We start from the raw sequence: 23,730 nt of genomic DNA, 5'->3' as shown, positions 1-23,730 counted from the left end.
CGATCAAGGTTATTTGATTGAGCTTATTGGATTAAGTTGATTCGATTAAGCTGACTTGGTCAAGTTGAATCGATCAAGCTGACTTGATCAAGTTGAATAGATCAATCTGACTTGATCAAGTTGAATCGATCAACCTGACTTGATCAAGTTGAATAGATCAATCTGACTTGATCAAGTTGAATCGATCAACCTGACTTGATCAAGTTGAATAGATCAATCTGACTTGATCAAGTTGAATCGATCAACCTGACTTGATCAAGTTGAATCGATCAAGCTGAATTAATCAAGTTGAATCGATCAGGCTGACTTGATCAAGTTGAATCGATCAATCTGACTTAATCAAGTTGAATCGATTAACCTGACTTGATCAAGTTGAATCGATCAACCTGACTTGATCAAGTTGAATTGATCAAGCTGACTTGGTCAAACTAATTCAATTAGACTGACTTGACCAAACTGTTTCGACTAGGTTGACTTGATCAAGTTGACTTGAATGTGCTGAACATATTTGCTAGGACAACGCTATGTCGCTCTATTGACAGAAAAATGTGATTTTGTTTTGACGGCACGTGACGACTTCTCGTTCCTTTATTTGAACTGAATAGAGTCGATTTTAAGTCGATTTAAGATTTTTCTTTCATCTCTACACTTGTTTCAATTGAATTGCATTTCTAAGTCTTTTTTCAAATTAAATGATTTACTCTATAACGAGAAAAATAAATAAACAACTTGAATAGAACTTGAATGAAAATAACATTTGAGAATAAAATTATAAGTCTTGGTTGGAGATGCATAATTTGTTGCCTTTTATATTCTGACTTGAGCATTCATTCTAAATGATGATTTTTTTTTCATAATAACATTTCTAGGAATAGGATAACTTTTGAGTATATAAATGGCTCAAGTTCTAGGAATACCTGGCAACCATATCCATTAAACCAACAAAAGTTAATAAAAAATTCATACTTTATAGAATGAAGGAAGAGTATAATGTTTCTAAATTATTACAATAACAACATCGCAGCAAACCCTCAGTAACAGACAAACAAAGTTGTAAAAATGGACTAGAAATAATCTCTTTTGGTTCTTTCCTTTGTAGCTTAATTTGAAGAAAATTGGAGATTTTAAAAGCTTTTTTTTTGGTTTGAAAATATGAAATCTTTTGGATCTATGAGTTACTAACCTTAGTGGAACAGACTGTGCTGACTATGAGGCCCCATGTCTAGCAATGAACTTGACGATTTATGGAAAAATCTACAACTGACCACTGTCAACTTGACAACTTAACAGTTGTCGATTTTGCCATAAAATGTCAAGTTTATTATTAGACATACAGTCGACTGACCACAGCCTGTTCCACTCTGTTAAGTGTCATGCAATTAACCACAGCCTGATCCTACCTGGTAAGTGTATTACAACTTCAAGTTCTCTTCTCATTCCAGATACCAGTGTTATAACTAGGGTGAGTAAACTAACGGTAGCGCAATTATGGATTGGAATAAAGACAGATCTGACTTCATATGTACGTTCCCGACAAATGACTTAAGACAGCTTTTTTGAGCAGCAAAATGAGACAAACAGCATATTGTCTTAAAAATGGATTGAAATTTACTGTCACTGTGTCGTCAGGGTACTTATTTATTTAGTTTGCTGGCCGTAGAGATCGAGTGTGGTCCATGAACTCCCTTGGTCGACACCTGAAGCTGGCTCTATTGCTGGCTACCGTTTGCCAATTACTAATTCTAAAAGTGAGACTAGACTGACTGTCAGTCTAGGACAGGATATCTTATAGTTAATACGTTGACCAGGAAGTGGACAACTAAGGAGTAAAGGTTTGTGACTTTTGTCAAATTTTCAATTGCCACCTGAGTTGTTCGTTCCCGATTGTTACACAGTGGTGTCCTAATGAACACGGCGTGGTGTTCGAGTCTGATACAGTTAATTTACTCATGTTAAACACAGCCAAGACAGTGAAGAATTCACTCTAAGCCACATAAATTGTTGCCATATCACTAGCTGATGCTAAATGCTTTACTTTGACTAGAACCAAAAATGCGTCACAATCACTGCATCCGTACCAGAGTTCCAAACATATTTTTGGTTCTCATCTTAACAAGTAAACAAAATTAGATTATGATGAAAATTTTTCATTGGAGGATAATAAAAATCAGCACAGAAGCAAAAACATTTTCTTTCTTCCTTCCTTTACATCCCCGGCCAGAGGATTTTGCTTAATATACTTTAAGAAACATGCACATTCATTGATACTTTTCAAGAAATACAATATATTGAATGCATTGCTTTCTTCAAAAATATTATATATAATTCTAGTTCCTCACATAGTCAATGGCAACGACAAAAAATAAAAAATATTTCCAATTTATTTCAATAACATAAAAAAAGTGAAGCAATAGAAGGAAGCATTATTTTTCATCAATATACGTGCACACATAAATACACTGAAAATATTCAATCATATCCAACAAAAATATTTGTATGCTTACAAACATAGAGCAAAGGAGATGAAATTGAATATCCGGGAAGAAAGAAAAAAAAAATTGTGATCATAAAGTTTTACAGCTGATTGAAAGCCATTCTGAATATATATCTCATGCAAAACAATTTACTTAACTTTTACTTGTCCAGATCTGGAGAACATGAATGAATAAATTTAGGAGAATATATGAATGTAGATGACTGACTTGTGACATTGGTGACTAGATGTTTAAGATTTAAAGAGAATTTTGACATGATTTACATATTTTTAGAGGATGTGAAGCTTGAAATGAATTGGAATATAGGACAACATGATTCCACGACATGAAGATTGAATATGACCCGATCAGCACGTATTAAAGGGTTTCCACTTGGCGTACAACCATAGAGAAGAAGGCAAAGCAACAACACAAGTAGCTAGCATAAGTAGCCGCTTTGTTCAGGAACATAAACTTGTTTAACCGCTTTATTAATCCCTTAATATTCACTGTGGATTAATAGAAACTAATCATCATCCACCATGGCAGATTAATCAGAATCTAATGGCAGCAAATTGGCAGTAATTGGCAGTAAAACAACCAAATTTGCCAACTGGCTGCCACTTGGTTTAAGATCAGAATAATCGGAACCAATTGGCAGCCAGTAGGAATATTTGATTGCTTTTGACAATTAACTGTCACTTGGTTCTTAGTATATTGTCACTTCGTCGTCGTATTACCAACATTTCAATATTTGTTGTTCGCGTTAGAAACGTTTCAATCTCTGGGGTCAATTTCAATGATGGTGATGCTGTAGATTATGGATTTGAAAAGGTCCACCATTAGTACGGTACAATGGTACATCTGGTATTGTAAAGTAAGTGATAATTTGCCATTACCAGGTGTATCGTTGCACCAGTGCTACTTATATCGTACCATACTGTACCATACCGCCATCAAGAAGTCAACCAGTAATCATTTCCTTCCTATACCAAAGATATAACTTAGGAACGCATCTTAATTGTAAAGCCATTTTCTAACTAACTAAAACTACATCTATCCCTTCTAGCACTAGTCATCCAATAAAATATTCCATGCATAACACAGTCAACTTTTATGTGCTTGACAAGCCTTTGCTTTATGATGCTTCAGACAACAAATGCATAAAACTGGAATAAAACTTTATGTTTTGTTGACTCACTCTGAGTTATGGAATAAAAAAATTGCTAGGATGAAAATTTTATCCGAAAATTCTATTTTTCACTCGTAGTTTTATTATCTTGTTAAAGGATTTGCTTTTCAGTCATCGATTCAATGGTTTAGAGCATTTTTTGAAGGATTATGTATAAAATTTTTTGAGTGCACTTTAGAAATTTGTGCAGCTTTGTTTTTGTTTATGAATGCATATTTTTTTTGCTGTTGTGTAACTGTGGGAGCTTTTTTTCAATTTGAATCAAGCAATTCTATGGTTGGATGAAATTATTTGGTTGTTATGGAATGTTAAAGGACGTTAAATGGGAACAAAGAAGAGCTTTCTAGAGAAAAGAGTTGTCCATTTTGGGGACAATCCAATTAGATCGTCTTTTGGTTCAATTTAGTCAAATAGGTTGGTAATTGGCAGCCAGAAGCCAGCGATAGAGCCAGTTTAAGCCTTCACCAAAGGGATGCTGTGGATCACAATTGATGTGTACCGTCAGCCAAATAATTTAGTAAGTAAGTAGTCAGATATGAATGAATTTGAAGGAGCATGAAGCTGAATTTTGTCGAATCCGACTCGAAGCCAGAGTCACGTTGGTCTAAGGAAACTATTTTCTGACTTTTGCATTCAATGTGCCTATTTGAGAGGCGGGATTGGGAGGTTTAATCGACATGATGTAGCTCAATATCAAATACAACTTTGTAACTTGATAATTCACATTATCAAGCTATTAATGAGTCCTAAAATCGATAATTATCTCGATATCATAATAATCACCCAATTCATGTCAAGATCCTTTTATTAAACTTGCATTGGTGGTAATTAACGACAATGATTAGCTTATATGGTAAACCGTCAAACTTCGTCGTTTAAACAGCACTTAATTAATTATATTTTCCATCATAAGATTATCTATAATGCAATAATGTTCTTCTTTTTATATAAATTTACAGTTAATTGAATAGATAAAGTGCAGCATATACATGCAATATTTCAATTAATGCTAATGAATTAGCATAATGTGAATTTATTATGGAAAGATAATAGTAGTGTTCAGCATGAAATTAATATTCGCGGTTTTAAAATATTTTGTATTTTAATTTTGAACTACAAGCTGCTTTTATGCTTGTCATCCTATAGCTATACATATTGGGAAAATATATTTACGAAAATAGTTATTTTTTGGTGTAAAAACCTGTAAAAACCATTTAAAATGTAATTTCCAACATAAAAAATTCATAGTCATGGGAAGAACCAGAAAATCTATTTAGTTCTGATTTTTAAGTCTGCTTATTGTTTCCAAAATTGATTTTTTTGCACTGTCATGTTCTATTAAAAATGTTGAATGAAGTGACATAATTTGAATTTTCATAAACTAGTGCTGTAGACAGGTATTTTTGGACAGTAGAAATTTAAATGTTTTTATATAGAAAATATGGAAATATTCGTGTAAAACCTGTCAAGTTTATGAATTTGAACAAGTAACGATTGGCTACATGCCAGACAAGCGCCAGGTGTAGTTTACACGATTTAAATATTACTGGGAAATCCACAAAAATTCTCAAAATTCCAAATAAAAACATTAGAGTTCATTGATTTTATTCATTCATTATTTGTAGCGTGGATTTACGCTGAAAGAAACCGGTTTTGGAGAAAAAAATACAATAGAAACAAAAAATAAGACATCAATGTTTACGTTTTGGATTTGAGTGATCTTCAAGATTTATTATAAATGTCTTAATTGTTATTAAATACTGTTGCATATTAAATGGTAATTTATTCATTAAGTAGCACATAAAATTGGGTTTTTGACAGTTGTTCTCATCGTTATAGTGAAGCTTCTTAGCAGGCAAAGAGTCTGATCTCAAGAGCAGAGTAAGCTAAGAGTAGCTCGCCTGCATGATCAACTCGATTATTCAGATAGAGTCTACTAAATCTCTTGAGAACATGCTCATTGCCAGTTGGGGGATTATTCAGGTTTCTTGTTATTTGGATGAGGAACCCACTTGTTGGTTATTTCGTAATTTTCCACAACATCTGAATGTTTTAAAGTTCCATGCAAAATATCGGCAATTCCATACATTGAATAGTTGTAAACGAATCTATAAATTGTTAAAATTATAAAATTACTATAATTTACTAGATTGAGATGAGTTAAATGCTTTTCATATGGGGAATTTGCTTCCAGATTATAGGAAAGAGACGGTAAGGTCCTCCAGTAGCAGTTTAGATAAAGTATGAACAAAATTTGATTATATCCTGGAGCACACTCGGTGTAGAAAAGTGAAAAATTAGACTTCAGACCGGTGTGACTTCAAATTCAGTAAAATCCGATTCCACGCAAGCTTGTAGCTTGCTTTCACTATTTCTACGTCATGTGCCTTTCAGAGATAAACATCAAATTACCCTAATATACTCACTTCAAGTGATGATTATCATGAAATTGTGCAGCATAAAATATTGGTGAATGATATCCCATATGGCCAATTATAACCGTCACAGTAACAGTTGACAACCATAATAATGCAGTTCCCAAATGCATTTGTAATATATAGATGCAAATACTAGCTGGTAAATATGCCGATAAAATATGATCAACTAAACCAGCATAAAGTGCAGCTAAAATTGTCGGTGTTTTATATTCATGGTGCTTCTTATGGAATCGGTAGAACCATTTTGTGTGTAGTAATCGATGCGTATAGTAAAATACAAATTCATGGATGAACATGCTGAGTATGAGGTGCTTCATCACTTCGAGGAAGCTTGGAAGTTCAGGATCACGTCTTGCTCTCGCAAAATCTCTGTCAAAGTAGAATTGGACCAGCATAACCACTAAAATAGCTAAGTAGTTTTGTAGAACGTTGATGACTGCCTGGAAATGGATATAAATTGTGAAAGAGCTCCAAATTCAAGTCGACATCAAGTTCCGGATTTTAATAAATCGTGACTTACTTTTCGGGTATTTTCCGGTGTTTCAATTTCACTGTCTTTAGCTTGAAGCTTCAAGCTTTTGACTTTATCTCGTTCCTTGATTTTTATAACAATATAGAAGACAAATATTGTCAGATGATAAAACAGGAACGGATATAAGAACAAAACTCCAATATTGTAGTATGCCAAGTTGTCTCCCAAAGCTGCTCTAAGTTTATTCCATCCAATTTGTAGGATGCTGTCGACGCCAATCACATAATCGAACAATTTGACAGTTCCATATAATATTGGCACATAATATACAAATGGATTGATACTAGTTGCAAAGCGCTTAACTATATGCATCTTTGGATTTATTTAAAAATTATTCTTCGGTTCTGTTCTGTTCTCACTGAGAGCTGACTGTTAAATGATCATGAAAATGTAAGCAATTTTTGTTGTTAGCAAAACTGAAATTTCTCAAGAATATTTTGCTTTTGGAAATACCCGAAATACATGGAATGTTCATAAAATTTTTGTAAAAGATGTAAAGCTGAAGATTTGTTTTATTCTCGATCAATAAGTCTCGATAAAAAACGTGTGAATGAAAATTGTCATATGAAACTTGCTTAATCATCTTCAGCATATATTACTGTTTTGTTACAATATGACAATATTATTGGGATTTCCTTTGATATTCGGACAACGTAAAGAAGACGGGACTGACGTTGGTCGTACAGATCAAGTGTGATCCATGGCCTCCCTCAGTAGACGCCTGAAGCAGGCTCTATCGTTAGCTACATCTTATCAATTACCAATTCAGAGAGGTCCATATAGGGACTACTCATTGAAAAAAGGAAGAGCTCAACGTTGACAAGAATCTCACAAAAATCTAATTGACTTTTCGAATGTCACAAAGATTCGACTTCAATAAAAGAGCATTGTCAAAGCCATCTTCAATTAGTGTCACTCGGAGTTGAAAATATACGAGTTATCAAACATTTCAGTACAATTTACCATCTCATAAAAACAAATTGGTTTTCAAAAATTCTTATTGTCATACCTTGGTCATACCTTAAAAATCAGAAATTCCAAAATCAACCAAAAATTTCCAAAATAAAAACATCCGAGGTTATTGAATTTCATTCATTCATTATTTGTAGTGTGGATATTTACGCTAAAAAACCAGTTTAAAAGATACCAAATACTATATTAACATGCTTAGTTTCGTATATGCTGTCAGCAAAAATTTATAAACCACAATATCTAGTGCGAGATGGATATCCATTGTTTTTCTTCATTCTAAGGTTCTGTGGATGAATATTGTCACATAAAATCTGCTAAATCATCTTCTCAGCAACATCCAACATCATTAACATATTTTGCCGATTCTATTGCTACAATATGATAATGTTATATCTAAATTTTCATAATTTAACCGATAAAGTATATCATTTGGTTATAAAAATATGTAATATGAACAATTTGAAATTCAATGAGGATTATTAACCATTAAATTATAATGTCTGGCTTAATGTGGTCATTTGAAGCTGTTGCATCTTGCTGTTGATTTATCTCAAGCTGAGGAATTTAATATAAATATTTACTTGAACTATTTTGAATAAACGTTCAGAAATTCATGACCCAAGTGACACATATGACGAAGGCTTCGCAATGGAGCGTTTGATATTCTCGGGATTTGTGTCGTTCTGGTAACCGAGTGGACGCTTTAAGCTTGCGTTTTGTAGTCAATTGCTAGGAATATAAATAAGAATGCAATTTTGGCAATCTGCTAGCTAGCGAGCTATTCATAGCAGCCTGGTGACGACCACATGCCATTAAATGCCATTTTACATGAGAATTGCAACCAGGATGTCACATAATTTGTGCCGATCGGGTTAAGCAATGGTACAAGCTACTAAGAAGTTGGAACAGACAGAACATTAAATCTTACAATAAATACACTCCAAATTTTACATAACACCAAGCCAAGCTATTTAAAATACTTTATTACTTCCATAAATACATGTAAAACATTAACATCTCATTATCCTTGTTTATTATAGTTCAATCCTGAATATGGAATCCATTCATTACTCTTTTCATATTCTTGAACATTCTTCGAATGCTGCCAAGTACCATGCAGCAAGTCAGCAATACAATATACAGAGAAATTGACATTTGATCTGTAAATAAAAATTAAAGCACGTAAGTATACTGTCATATTACAGAAAGACCACTTCGGTACCTAAATGCAGTCTCTTTGCCTGTTAGGGTTGGATATTCTCATTACAATACTTACCTCAAGTGATGATTATCGTGCATTTGTGGAGTGTGGAGATAAGGTAAGTGATATCCAAAGTGACCGAATGTCAGTATCACCGGTACAATTGACAACCATAACAATGCCGTAGCTATATGTAGTCTAAAAATGCCAATTCCCAAAGTTATAGGAATAAATCCAGAAAATACATATTCAACGGCACTTGAGTATTGTGATATTAAAAATGTTGGAGTCTTGAACTCATGATGCTGCTTATGGAACCGCCAAAACCTTTTTGTGTGCAGTAATCGATGAGAATAGTAGAAGCCAAATTCGTGGACAAACATGCAGCATATTAAATGAAGCATGACTTCAAAAAAGTTTGGAAGTTCAGGATCACGTCTTGCTCTTGAGAAGTCATTGTTAAGGAGGTATGCAACTATTACAATTAGCATACCAACTAGCTGATTCCGTAATACATTTAGCATCACCTGAAATTTATGTAATTTTTTGAATGCTTAATTCTTTTAATAGTCTACTTACCTTTCTGGTGTTTTCCGGTGTCTCAATTTCACTGTCTTTTGCCTGAAGCTTCAAATTTTCGATGACATTTCGTCTCTTGTACCTTGTAACTACATAGAAAATCAATGTCTGTAGATAATAGAATGCAATTTGATAGAAAAATAGCAGTCCAATATTGTAGTATGCCTTGTTATCTCCCAAAGTTCCTCTGACTTTGTTCCAGCCAATTTGAAGGACGCTGTCGACGCCAATCAAATAATCAAATAATTTCACAATGCCATATAAAATTGGTACACAATATAAAAATGGATTCAAGTACGGAAAAATTTGCTTAATTGTGTTCATTTGAAATCAAGTTGAAGTTTACAGCTGTACAGTATGACAGTTGAAAATTGACTGAAGAAAGCAATGCAAATTCAAACAAAAATGTCCAAAAAATTTATGATTGGAAATACCCGCTAACTGGCTAAAAGAATATTTTTTTGTAAAAAAAGTTACACGTTAGAATTTTACGATGACTGGGATCAATGAAGCTTTGGGAAGTTGTGAATGGAGCATCATTTTGTTTATCATCTTTGTCACACAAGTGGCACAGGGTCATTATATTCTTAATATTTTCTTTTGACAGAGACAGAGACTGAGACCAAGGTCGAAATTGAGACTGGGACTGAGACTCTCAGTCAGCTATTGAGACTGAGACTAAGACTGAGACCGATACTAAGACTTAGACCGATACTAAGACTGAGGACTGAGGACTGAGGACTGAGGACTGAGGACTGAGGACTGAGGACTGAGGACTGAGGAGGACTGAGGAGGACTGAGGACTGAGGACTGAGGACTGAGGACTGAGGACTGAGGACTGAGGCTGAGGACTGAGGACTGAGGACTGAGGACTGAGAACTGAGAACTGAGGACTGAGGACTGAGGACTGAGGACTGAGGACATTCACAAATCCCACGATTTAGATGTAGCAACTCATTATCTATGAACATTCAGAATTATGTATATACTCTATGTAAAATAATGTTTCATAATGCATATACAAATTTAAAAAGCATCTAGCAACAACATTAAATTGATAATAATCATAAAATTTTACTGTAATGCACATATCAAGAAATAATCCGTAATAATGTTTCACTTCTCGATGTAATTGCTTTTTTTTATACAGTAAAATATGTATGCATGCGAGACATAAATTTAAATCCATACACATTTTTTCATTATTCTCTCATCATAATAAAGTCAGGCAATGGTTATTAAAGTTGAATGAAAAAAGTGAAAGAATAAATCTATAAAAATTGCATGAATTTTTTTGCATCTCATTTTAGATATTTTGCATTAATTTCTTACAAACCCTTGTAAGTAGTTTATATGGAAATTTTAGGGACAGGAAAAACTGCAGGACAGTGTTTCAAAGGTACATGCCTGCAGTTTCCAGCTGTACCTTATTGTTCGTCTTAGGCTGCAGACCTGTATTTCCTGCGTTTTAGACGTACAGGCCTACAGTTTTCGGCTGTATCTTAATTTCGTCCATAGTTGCAGGTCTTGGGCTATAATTCTACAACAATCTTGTATGACGGACTGGATTGCTAGCCTATAATAAACAGAATCAGAAAAAGCAACTACAAGTCCTGTATTTTTGGGATCTATATCATTTACACGAAGGCTTACGGACTTTATGTTGCAGCTTATCGTCAAAGAGCAACCATCTTGGATATAGAGCGAAAAACAGTAATAGCATAATAGTCTTTTAATCTAAGTTGGAAGGACTTTAAGAATCCGGACTTCTACTTCTCGTCTTAATTCTAACTTCATCATTCATGACCTGTTCTTACATCTCACATTGCCTAATTCTTGGTTTCCGTCATTAAACTGCTACACTTATAAAGTCAAAGTATCTAAACTTCCGATAAATCACTAGGCTGATGGTGGGGATTCGAACTCCGGAATGTAAAATCAAAGCCAACTTTCGTGATCTTCACCCTGCGAAATGAGCTATCAAGGCACTTTTGCTTCTAAGAAAATCAAGCCCAAATGAAGCTATTTCTAGAAAAATCTATCTAAAATCCTGACAAAACAATCATATTGGAACTGCATTCATATGAGACTAGAAAAAATTGCATTATAGAAGAAGAAAAATTTTCTTTTTTCTTTTTTTAATGCATTCATTTATCTCACATTGCATATATGCTTTCTTCATGCAGCCATTATATGATGTTAATGTTTAAAGTAGCTCTAGGGAAGATTCTGACAAGATAAATTGAGCGTTATTATTTGTACTTTGACTGACTCAAACAAAAGATATGGCATAGCTGAAAGTTTTATTGAAATTTCTATGAAATATTCAAAAGACATAAGTGCATCCTTTTGAGAAGCTTTTATGCTTTTGTGATCAAATATTTAAATAGATATGCTGAAAATATTGAAAATTCATCAAAAGACAGTCACAGTAAGTCAACAAACAGATCAAATAGTCAAAAGTGCATCGGTTGCAGTTTCATACTCATAGCTGCATATAGAATATCCTCAACAGTCAAGCACAGAACCATCAAAGTGTGACCAATCTCGTGATGTAACAAAATACTCAGTTCCACTTACAATATCCATGATCATGCAACATTTTTTGTCTGAAATTTAATAACCAAAATGCGCTAAAAAGCAGTAATGAGAGATGAAATTTTTACCCATCCGTGTATACATGACTGCATGCGAGAAAATTGAAGAACAGCACAAAAAAGTAAGTAACAAAAGAATGAAGAAAACGAAACTTTTAATCGAAAAAATGAAAATAGATTGGAAGAAGAATTGCTCCAATTTTTTCCTATTTAAACTTTCATGCACCAAAAAAGTTTTATTTGTTCAGATTCCAATGGACTTAGCCCGAGTGACACGAATGAGGAAGAATTTGACATGGAGCTTTTAATGGGTTCTATTTCAGTGGTGGGGAATCTTTTTCTTATGTCACAGCATACCAAAGTCCTAGGATATTTCTCACGACAAGCCATATCAAGTCTCTTGGAGAAAGACTGTTAGAAAGAGACAGTGAAGCATTTGGTATTCGTGATTTGCAAAGGGCAACCAACGATTGAGCCGTTTTTAGACTCCAACTGAGACAGGCCCTGGATCACTGATGATCTGTACGGCCTCACTGGTCGCTCAAAATCTGAAATTTTCGCAATTTTTCGAACTTTTCCTGATCAAAGCAAATAAATAGACTGATATAGTTACAGTTCTGCGAATAAATTGTTTAAAATGGGCTGGTCATGTAAATAGAAGATCAGATGATGCCTCAATACTTAAAGTGACAACTGGTAACTTTCTGGATGGAAAAGAGCTCGAAGTAGACCAAAAAGCTCATGGGATTGCTGTGTGAGCAGCGTAGCAAAAGTGCTGTCGTTAGCGGCATACCAGTGTGCCGCAGCAGACAGTTTGTCAACGCTTGCTTTATTTAGCATTCGGATGCCACATTCAGCCATACTAAGGTGGATCCTATTTTATGCTAATAAACGATTGGTATTGCGTTAAGCAAAGAAATTGATTGACAGATTGGCTAGCGATAGAGCCAGCTTTAGGTGTCATTTGAGGGGCAATTGTTCTGTGTAGCGACATAAATAAGCAGGTAAGTGAAAGTAACTTCAGTATGTTCAATTTCTATTACCTAGTAAATTTCAGAGCTTTAATGGCTCCGTGACGGAGTTTTCTTCATTTATATCCCCCGGATGAAAGAGCTCTAGTGGAATCTTAAGGGCTCCGTAGCAGAGCCTTCATTATTTGTATTGCTCGGGCTTATAAGAATTCCTGAAAGAAAAAAAAAACAAGACTAAAAGTGAATGAACTTGCCCAAGAATGTATTTTTTTTTACTGAATATTTTTTTATTTCTTCTTTTTTTCTCATTTTTTTTTGTTGATATTATGTATTGCATCATTTTTTATTACATTGCATTTATCTATACATAAGAGAGCAAATGGATTTTTATTTTGATGGAAAACTTATTTTTTTTTTTTAATTTTTTTTCGCATCACCTATTCATAATAAATATGTGTGTATCTGTCTGTTTCTTCTTTATATGTATATTTATTTCTATTCATATTTTGTAAGTACATTCATTCATAACTATAAATATACAGTTCCCCTTTTCATTCCTTTATATTTATCTATTTATATATATTTTATAAATATTTTCTTCACTTTTTTTTATACAACAAAATTTCCAACTTTTTTCTAAGATTTTTTTTTTTACATTTTTTTTCAGAGACTTTTATTCCTTACTTTATAGCTATGTTATTTATTTTTTATTTATTTATGCATCAATTTCAAATCTAAAACGAAATGAAATTTTATTTTTTCTTTCTTCTCTCTGCTTCTCTGTTGCTTGTTTCGCTAATATCATTTTATATCTAATCTTTATTTATTTGCAACTTTTTTTTATACTATTATATAAATTTGTTCAATAGTCTTTCTGTCAATCTGTTTCTATAGGATATAACTTACATAAACAGAAATAACAGAGGATTTATAAATAAAAGTAGTTATTTTTGTGGATTTTAGTTAATAAAGTTCATGATTAGGTGCTAGAATTGAGCATGTAATGAGTATGATGTGAAGCCATTGTGGTATCAAATCATTTGCATCATAATTGTTAATACCTTTTGAATTTCAAGGTAATAAGCGGATTCCTCTGTCTTTTAAGGACATACCAAAGCTTATTGAAGTTGTAGTAGAGTTAAGACGTCACAATCTGTTCATTACTTTGCATTATATTCAAAGATATTGAAGAAAGTAAGTAAGATTCATGACCTTCAGATCTTTGGATGTTCGCGTAATCTCTTGCCAACTACAAAGTCAGACTGTTAAATCTTACTTAATTGAGCCTACATAGAGCTAGTAAATTATCGATTCCATCAAATCCTGTTCACTTCAACTCATTTTACAATGTCAGCATCCCTAAAGAGCCATATAGCTATTTACAACCCCAAAAAATCACAATCCTAACGAGTTCAAATTTCTAGTTCCAAAAATATATACATATTTCTCCCAATAATCCTCCCTCTACAAATAAAAGCTCTAAATTCATTTCTTCATAAACTTTTTGCTTCTTTTCTCCTTTATTTTTTCTCTCCGTTCCATTCCCCAGCCATCTTCACACTCACAAGCATCTCTGATCGAAAAAAATGAAATTTATTTGAAAGCAAATAAAAATAAAAATTAATGCAAATGAAATTTTTCTTTAATCACTTTTCAGTGTTGAAATGAAATATTCATGATCAATATGCAGTTTCGAGAATAATAATTATTCATGGGAAATAATAACAATAAAATATAATGGGAAATAAAGAAATATGGAAGGGAAAGACAAAAAAATAAAATTAATTTCCATCTTCATCGTTCAGAGATTGTTTGAGTGAGAACGGTCAGTGTTATTGAAAAATTTAATTTGAATTCAAATAACAAAAAATTTGCATAATTGCTTTCTTGTAAGTTCCTTGTGGCTTAGAAACTCGAAAGATATTAGAAGAAAAAATAATTGGAAGTTCCTTTTTTATCGATATTGGAATTGATTTTTCTGATTAATTGAGGATTAGATGGTATTATCTGAGATTTTATGATTTTGAGGATTATACTTGAAGGATCTGAAGGTTGCATTAAGTCGAGCAGTAGACTTTAGTTGCTAGGGTACTTGCCTTGTTGACAACAAGACGTAAAATCAGCAATGGATCCACTATGTCGTGGTATTAACGGTAAGACGAGAAATTGTTGGTCTGACGGCATCAAAACAGTGGATTTTGACATATTTTGCGGTTTGCTAATTTATGACGCTTGGGTTTGCTTATGATAAGACTAGTCATAGCACCACTAAGTCGCCGTTTAACCGGTAAGACGCAAAGTTGCTCTGATGGCACCGAGACAGCGGATTTCAATCGATTTTTACGACAAAAAGTGCGGCTTGTTTCATGGTGCTGCTTAGTTACTTATTAAGGACAAGATATAAATATGCCGAAACGACATCCTTGACAGTCAAAGGTATCGTGATAGCTGATTTTGGTCCAATATCATTTCGTGATTGAAATTCTTAGCATTATGTTACAGATTTCGGTTAGGGTTACCTTGACATACACAGTATAATGTCTAGTTATATGGAACGTTCCAAATATGTCATTAGTCATCCCTAAGTCAAGATCCAAAGCTAGTTCATTGCCAATTAACTAGTAATTGATGGGCAAGTGAATGTCTTTAACTAGTTACATGTCCACTCGGGATATGTAATACATCTTACGTTCCTAAGGAACGTGATGTTTCTTAGATATGCACTTTGGTTACATGGGCGGACAAGAGCCATCATGAATATAAACAGCACTTAGCACAATGCCAATTTCTCTCAAGTGTCCAAACCTTCGGATGAAATTCTCTCCGAGGAAATAAGCATTATGTTTGGAAAAATCTCAAAGCTTTATTCCTCTTCTTATCAGCATCAGCATTCGAGAATGTCTGAGAAGCTTTACTTCCTCTCTATTTGATTGCTATGCTCTTGCACACAAGGAAAAAATCTATTTGCCCCGAAGTTCTTTTCGTAATAATCTGATCAAATATACTTTAATATAATTTTTGCTTTTATACAAGAAAGTTCCTGTATATTTTTTTTGTATTAGATTAAATAGAGTCATGTGGACGTGCAGACAGCAAACATTCATTGAATATGTTGCATGTGACAATCGACAATGGGGATGCTGACAAATGGCATTATGTGTATCGATAGATATACAATGTTGCAGATGTATGGAATCAATGTAAAGCTATTTGTTAGCAACAAAAGTGCTTGTAATGCTGAAGTTCTTATGGGACTTGCTTTCGAACCTTTATATCCATTAATTTTACACAACAAATCATTATAAATCTTTTAATGCAATCTTACTGAAAAGTCTTTAATTAATTTTATCCAGCATAGCTTAATGGTTTTTCGTACTCAACTGCACATATTAAAATCTGCAACAGACTTTTTGCCATCCCACAAAATTGTGTTTTTGTTATTTCAAGACACTTCCTCTACTCTTCTGTTATGAACTGCTAAAGACGTCTAGCCACAACTTAAAATAACTAAGACTCATTAATGCAGAGCTCATTAATGGATTTTCTATTATTATCCTAAAGCTGTATCCATTGATTACAGAAACATAAGTGAAAATTAATGCTTTATGCTCGTCTGGTACTCAAATTTCTGTAATTTTCATGTGAATGATTAAATAATTATTGTGAGACAAACTAAATATTGAAAACTAATGAATCATTTGTCTTAATGCTTTAGTTATAATGTGTTTGATCTAGCAGAACAGACTCGAATAACAGACATGGAACTTACTCGAATGTAAAATGTTCTTGACAGTGTCTTATTGTGTCATATTTAAGTTCATTATGATATGAACAATGATTTGATGGGATTTATAAGGTTATTGTAGATGTGTGGAAGAAAATGTAGCTACAAACAGCTACATGCTTCAATTTGTCATAGGAATGGACCGAAAATAGACGTTTTTTTGACGACAGAGTATCCACATGTTTTCTGTCAACGCAGTAACGTAGTAGTGTCTTAGAACTTGCTTGAATCATGGTGCTTGAGTATTGAGTTTGGAACATGTCGACATGGATACCCAAAGATGACTAAAGGATAGTTTTTGGAGTCCAAATCATCTTCTTGCATGTAGAATTACTTCAGTTTCGAGCTATTCGGCCTAAATTTGATGGTCAATCTAATCATTAGTGGTTAAGAGTTACCCAATGTCTCGATTTTGAGGAATTGCTAAGTCTAGAACCGGTAGCAAAACCGAGTTCGAAACTGAGACCAGAATAAAAGCCAGATCGAGTACGAGACCGGAACCGAGTCTACTAGGGAATAATTTGAAGTCTCGGACTCTACAAATCTTGCCAAATTTTGAAATCTTTGAAGATTTGGTCTTGAACCTGAGAATTCTTATATTAAATTTCCTTAAAATCAAAATCAAAGCTTGAAGTCGACTCAGATTTTGTATGGAAAAGATAACTCCAATTCAATAAAAAATCCTTGTAGACTTCGACCTTTTCCGGAAGTCACACGGCCTAAAAATTACCAAAAATCCTGAATTAGGTCGACTTGACTCTAACCTATGCTAAGGCCAGATTTCATCAAATTTGACCTTAGGTCAGAGTCATGTTGGTCTAGTGATGGATTTTCAGCCATTTTAATGACGTGCTATTTCCGTGTCTATTCACAATTACTAATCATTCATTACACCTTTACCATGAACTTTATTAACACCAATTCCACAACAAACTGATCCTGCAGATTCGGAATGAACACAATCATAAAATTAAACATTCAATAACATTAACAAATATCATTTAATAAATAGGAAGCACCTTTAATTAATGTTCCAAAATAAAATACTGTAAATTTTCACTCCCTTGGTTTAATTTGATATAATTTCTTTGATAAATGTCTATAAATACATCAACAAAAGTCAAAAATATCAACAAAATTAATTGATTTTTTTCATTTATTCTCGATACATTGATATCATCTTTATATTATAATTAATTTTAATTTATTACTTAATAATTATCACTAATTTAATTTAAATTATTTTTCACTGTTATTATTAATAAATTTATTTTATTTTATTTTATTTTTCTTTTATTTTAAGCGTTTTCATTTTCATTATTATGAGCGTAGAGGCTCATGCCATGCGAGCATGATGAAATGATTGAGAAAATAAAGTCACACTTTCATATTCCATTTGAATAAGAATTTTTTCTTAGTAAATTAGATTCGAGAAAAAGGAAGATGAGCATAAAAATTTTCCATTTGAAGATGGGGGAATGAAGGTTTGAGGGGAATTGTGTAGTGGGTACTTCATTTTAGGGTTCGTCAAAAATTGCAGGTCTGCTGACAAAATATGCAGACCTGCAGTCTTGGACGAACTATTTTGTACAATTGAAATCTGAAGGTCTGGGCTTCTGTAATGTAGACTTATGGTTCTTATCCGAAACCAATCTGATTTTGAGGCAGGGTCATAGGAGGCAGGAGGGGATAAGGGGTCAACCCTCACTTTTTAAGGAAAATTCATCATTTTGCTGGAGTTTTTCAAGGCAGTAAACTAGAAAATCCAAAATTTTGCATTCTATAGCCGTCAGCAATTCCCTTACCCCTCCACTCCTCTTCTAGCTGCCCACTGTTTCAAAGTATATCCAATTTCCTACGACTTGGTTGTTAACTCTTTAATATTCAGCAGATATTCACCTCTATTATTGAACGATTCGTTCACTTATGACGTAAAGCTCTGGAACAGTGGTTGGCAACCTGTGTGCCGCAACACACTAGAGTTTGAATGGATCAACATCTCAATTATGGAAATACGTAATAAGTGAACAAATCCGAGCTAAATTCATTTCAATTTCCCAAATAGATTTCTGCGGTTCTAGCTGTGAGCCACATCTTAATCATTAAAACTTCTCTGATAGCTTCATACCATCTTTCCTGTGGAAGTTTAAAGTTTCTCATCTCATTTAAAAGTTTATTTTTGAACTTTACAATCTTTAGTGCACTTATAGAGATTGTAAAGTTTGATAATTATGAGATTTAAAAGTTCAAACTTCACCTTTTTTTTCACTCAATTTTCACAAACTGATTCAGGACATAAATCCTCACTCGATGAGAAAAGAGAGCATGTCAAGTTGAAATTGATGATGATTGGAATTAGGATGCGGTGAAAAAGTCAAAAAGTTCACTGAATCTTATTTCTGAAAACAAATTTTACGGATTGTTAAACAATAAATCTGAAGAACTGCTTAATCTTATCAAAAAAAGACATATAATTCCCAGAAATTGGAATAAGAAGCTAGATTGAAAAAATAATAAATTCTTCAATTTAATTGGAATTTAAGAATCAATAAAATTAAAATTGGATTAGACGGAAAATCCACTGATTAAAAAATTGTAATCCATCCGTCTTATGGCAACCGCATTTCTCAGATTAAGGGTGTAGCTAGAAACTTCTGTTGCTTGAAGACATTTTGAATTTTATATGAATGTATGGGGTCGAGTTGACGTTTTTTCATATGAAATCTGATTCGCTCTTGAACTTTCTGTTACTAGGAAGAGGGATTTGTAGCGATAATTGAGGTTTGAACTACTCGAGCGACTCAAATATAGAAGATTCTGCTACGGAGCTTTTAAGTTGGCTTCATGAATACATTTATTAACATTAATTGGATGTTACTTCCGTGGGGAAGTCTTAGTTGTCAAATAGGGACGTCTTTTAGTTGATGGAGACCTAAAAGCTCCGAACTGGATATTTGAGCTTTAGCTGCTCGCGTTAGAAGCTTCATTCCAATACAGAACAACATGTTCGCTATGGAGCCGTAATGTCGCCGTATAATAGGCAAGACGTGAAGTTATGTCACCCAATATTAACTATGCTTTCTCGAAATCCCGGTCCGAGAAATTTTCGGGATCCCGGGATTTTTCGAGATTGGAATATCCCGGGAAATCCTGATCCCGATCCCGATAGCAAGAAAGCATAATATTAAATCATTTTTACGACGAAAAATGCGGTTTGTTGCTCGGAATTATGATCAAAATTATCTAAAATCTGATTAATCAGTTCTACACTCTAGATTCGCGGTTAAGGTAATTCCACGAACTAGAAACTATTCTTAAAATCCTCAATCTTTTTAGCACACCTTCACTGTATTGAAACTACATATTCCATACGTACACATTTTCAATTTCAATCAAAGATGCCTTCCTAGCTACACCCATATCCCCAGATGGATAGATAATTTAAAAAAAGTTTCAAAAGCACCGCCTTATCGATCATCATAATCTTCAATCTTTTACTTTATCTGACAGCTTATTAAAAATTCCGAGTGCGTTGTCTTGTCCTTCAATTTTGGTATCCTTATGATTTGTGCTTCTTGGAAAATAAAATTCTTAATTTTTAAGATTTGTAAAGGAACGAGAAGTCTGATAGACAGACAAAGAGACTGCTTTTTGGTACCGGACCCGAGTGGACAAAAATGTTTAGTTCATGACTAGTTCTAACGGTATTGTCCATTCTGGGCATTGATATTTCTGTGCCTTAAAAGCATGCTCTTTGCCTGCAATAGTGTAAAATCCCAAGCGATACAAGGTACCATTTGACAGTAAAACGGAGTTTAGAGTCTATTTGGATTCTCGATGGATAATCCCGATGGACTCCAAATGGACTCGCCCCAACAGGCAAAGAGACCACTTTTAGGTACCTAAGTGGTCTTTCTGTAATATGAAATCATACTCTTTGCCTGTTAGTCGTCCTCATCCTTTGTGTCGCTTGGGAATAGCTATGGCTATTTTTTATGATTTTATTTAATTTATTTACGTCTGTAAAATTTCTTGAAATGGAAAATTTTTCTCGGTATTCCTTATTCTTAACATCCATCACATTATATATTTTTTGTTATTAAAAATGTCACATTTGGGGCTCAATTTTTGATTTTTTTTGGTACGAATGATTTCTCATTTTACAATAAAATTTTCTCAATCATTTCATGTTTAACAATTATTTGGCATTTGCCTCTAATTACACGTTTTTTTCCTTTTTATATATTTTCATCATTTTTTCATCATTAACAACAGAAATAAGTCATATACAATTTTTTTATATTTATAATTATTGATTTTTATGCTTAATTTTTTGTTTATTCTTTCCATTGTATGCAAATTATTAAGAAGAAAAATGCTGAGTAGATGGAAGGGATGGGGAAAGTATTCAAGGACGGTAAAAAGGAGGTTTCATCTGGCAGATTGAAATTAAACATAAATTTTCCAGGTTAATGCTCAATGTTGCTAAATCATGAGCTGTCAGAAATGTTTTAACCACGCATTATGAGAATGTGTTTAACATGAGCTCACTCAGCATGAGACTTGTAATTTTTTTTCTTTCTTTTTCTTATGATTGATATGAACATTGATTTCCGTTTTTGATTTGCAGTCATTTACACACTTTAAGAATTATTTTTGTTCGTGGAGTTGAATTTCTTTTGTGGATGTTGGAGGTTGGGGTAGCGTATTTGTGGTATTTTACGGAAGTGTGATAAACTTCTCAATGATTTTCATGAAAATTCGTGAGTTTTGTGATTATTGAACTAAAAATTTAAGGCTCAGAGACTCATCTGAAGGCCCAGAGACTCACTGAAGGCCCAGACACTCATCTGAAGACCCAGAGACTCATTTGAAGGTACAGACACTCATTTGAAGGTTCAAACATTCATTTGAAGGTCTAGACACACATTTGAAAGTCCAGACACTCATCTGAAGATCTAGACAGTCATTTGAAGGTCTAGACACTCATTTGAAGGTCCAGACACTCATCTGAAGGACCAGACGCTCATATGAAGGCCCAGACACTCTACTGAAGGTCCAGACACTTATTGTGCTGGAGGTAAAGTCCCAATTTTCAACAAAGTTTGAGTTTTCAAATTGTTATGGTCACGTTACTGCCCTCACCAGGGACTTTTGTATGCTAAAACCCAAAATTTCATCAAATATCCTTTAAAATTGCCAATTTCAAAAATTCCAACAGAAGTCAATAAACCCCATTACCATTAAATTCTTAATTTTCACCAGAAATCCAAAAGCCAATCAACTTATTTTGCATCAATAGACCCTCGTCTCATATGAAATAATATTAAAATGCTTTTTAATTTATTCCCCAAACTATCTCATCATACCTGATCTTCATACCTTTTTACAGGTTAAAATATTAAGCGAATAGTCCACATATACACTCAATCAATCGATGTGTAATTGAATGAATTGCCAATAAATGGATGAATGAGTTGCCTTCTACGAAGGAACGTGTGTGGATTTTTGAAGGTCTTGGCAATGTAGAAATAATAAATAATTTACATCATATTGATTGTATGAGTGTGCGTGTGAATATATAAGGAAGTTAATAACAAACGAAATAGGCATAAATAAGATGAGGCAGCACAAATAGGCTTGAATTGTATTAAGGATGAAAATAGGAAGTTTATTATTTCGACGTTCATTGGAATCATTAATTGGAAGGATCAGATGTTGAGTTGAAAATTGTAAAAATTTGAATTTTAAAGTTCAAAAAATTTGGAAAAATTGAAAATTCTAAAAAAAAAATTTTAAAAATTCAAAAAAAGAACAAAAATTTTAGAACTAAAAAAAATCAATATTTCAAAATTTTAAAAGATTTGAAAATTTTAAAAAAATTTCAAAATTTTAAAAAAAGAATTTCAAAATTTTCAAAAAGTTTTAAAATTTTGAAAAGTTTTAAGGAATTTAAAAAATTTTCAAATTCCAAAATAAATTCAAAAAATTTCAAAAATTTTCAAAATTTCAAAAAAAAAAATTCAAAGATTTAAAAAAATTTTAAATTTTAAAAAAATTCAAAAATTCTAAAAATTTCAAAATTCAAAATTATTAATTAAATAGAAAACATCAATAAATGTGCAAATATACTTGCAGCTTTAACAAATTCATCCTATATATTCCAAATAATTCACAATATTCATCCTCCTTTCCCATAATATACAAAGATGTATTTGATATGATTTCTTTTCCTCTTTCATTATCATCACCATCATCATCATCATCATCATGTTGTGTGTATGTGTTTTTATTTAATAATTTTTTTTCCTCCAATTTTACTTCCTTCTTTTTTTGTTGCTGCTCATTTATAGTTTCATTTTTTTTTTGCTTTCTCAGCATCATATCATATCATATCATTTCATTTGATAGTAAACACGTACATACGTATAAATGTTCTGTATAATATTATTATATTATGAATGTTATATTCATATTTTTTCACAGTATCACATTATATGTGAGAGATAGTGAACTTTGAGGGCAGAGTTGGGATTCGTGTGAGATGAAGACGGGTTAAGAGATTTTGATTATGTTGGGCAAAGACTTGAGCTGAGATTGGGGTCAAATCGTGATAGTAAATCAGAGTATTTGTGTGTCTAGTTCTGAGGATGACTAATGTCATTGTGATGTGATCAAATCGATGCGACGTAAGCACATCATGATGGCGCTATTCGTCCATGCAACTAGACATGGTCGTAGCTACAAATTTTGGACGTCGAGCTCTGACTCGTGCTGTGATTCGAAAGGCTAATGACGTCAAAATATCCAAAAATCTAACCCCACGTTGACATGTTTCTAGCTTCAGGCAAGACTCGATGAAATCCAACCTGTGACCAGAGTCAAGTTGACCTGGAACTGAATGTTCGCCCATTTTTAGACAGTGTGCTTTCCATATGAGCTCTGACCTAGAATCTTACAGAAAAAGCTAATCTTAAACAATTCCCAAAT

The 23,730-nt window shown here is 33.2% G+C and overlaps 2 protein-coding genes across 2 annotated transcripts; both read right to left on the bottom strand.

Annotated features, from left to right (window-relative positions):
* Nucleotides 1–5,363: 5,363 nt before the first annotated feature.
* LOC139094198 (fatty acid hydroxylase domain-containing protein 2-like) lies at nucleotides 5,364–6,996 on the bottom strand. Its single transcript, XM_070645175.1, has 3 exons — nucleotides 6,625–6,996; nucleotides 6,093–6,544; nucleotides 5,364–5,774 (listed from the first exon to the last, which is right to left on the bottom strand). The coding sequence occupies exons 1-3, from the start codon at nucleotides 6,946–6,948 to the stop codon at nucleotides 5,642–5,644; spliced, it is 909 nt and encodes a 302-aa protein (XP_070501276.1). The 5' UTR covers nucleotides 6,949–6,996; the 3' UTR covers nucleotides 5,364–5,641.
* Nucleotides 6,997–8,553: 1,557 nt separating this feature from the next.
* LOC139094186 (fatty acid hydroxylase domain-containing protein 2-like) lies at nucleotides 8,554–9,746 on the bottom strand. The gene is made up of 3 exons (XM_070645160.1): nucleotides 9,389–9,746; nucleotides 8,885–9,336; nucleotides 8,554–8,768 (listed from the first exon to the last, which is right to left on the bottom strand). Exons 1-3 carry the CDS (start codon nucleotides 9,710–9,712, stop codon nucleotides 8,630–8,632), a joined length of 915 nt encoding a protein of 304 aa, XP_070501261.1. The 5' UTR covers nucleotides 9,713–9,746; the 3' UTR covers nucleotides 8,554–8,629.
* Nucleotides 9,747–23,730: the final 13,984 nt, after the last annotated feature.

Source organism: Chironomus tepperi, unplaced genomic scaffold (assembly GCF_022539635.2).
Source record: "Chironomus tepperi strain 1889 unplaced genomic scaffold, CSIRO-AGI_Ctep_v1 contig_351, whole genome shotgun sequence".
NCBI lineage: Eukaryota > Metazoa > Arthropoda > Insecta > Diptera > Chironomidae > Chironomus > Chironomus tepperi.
Note: the sequence above shows the minus strand (reverse complement) of the source record. Positions and strands in the feature narration are given on the sequence as shown.

What these genes read in the sequence shown, in the direction of transcription:
- LOC139094186 (XM_070645160.1), bottom strand. Translation starts at nt 9,712, where the DNA reads ATGAACACAATTAAGCAAATTTTTCCGTACTTGAATCCATTTTTATAT. An exon ending in CACCGGAAAACACCAGAAAG is followed by an intron (nt 9,337 to 9,388) that starts GTAAGTAGACTA and finishes CATAAATTTCAG; the next exon opens with GTGATGCTAAATGTATTACG. An exon ending in CACGATAATCATCACTTGAG is followed by an intron (nt 8,769 to 8,884) that starts GTAAGTATTGTA and finishes TTTTATTTACAG; the next exon opens with ATCAAATGTCAATTTCTCTG.
- LOC139094198 (XM_070645175.1), bottom strand. Translation starts at nt 6,948, where the DNA reads ATGCATATAGTTAAGCGCTTTGCAACTAGTATCAATCCATTTGTATAT. An exon ending in CACCGGAAAATACCCGAAAA is followed by an intron (nt 6,545 to 6,624) that starts GTAAGTCACGAT and finishes ATCCATTTCCAG; the next exon opens with GCAGTCATCAACGTTCTACA. An exon ending in CATGATAATCATCACTTGAA is followed by an intron (nt 5,775 to 6,092) that starts GTGAGTATATTA and finishes AACAATTTATAG; the next exon opens with ATTCGTTTACAACTATTCAA.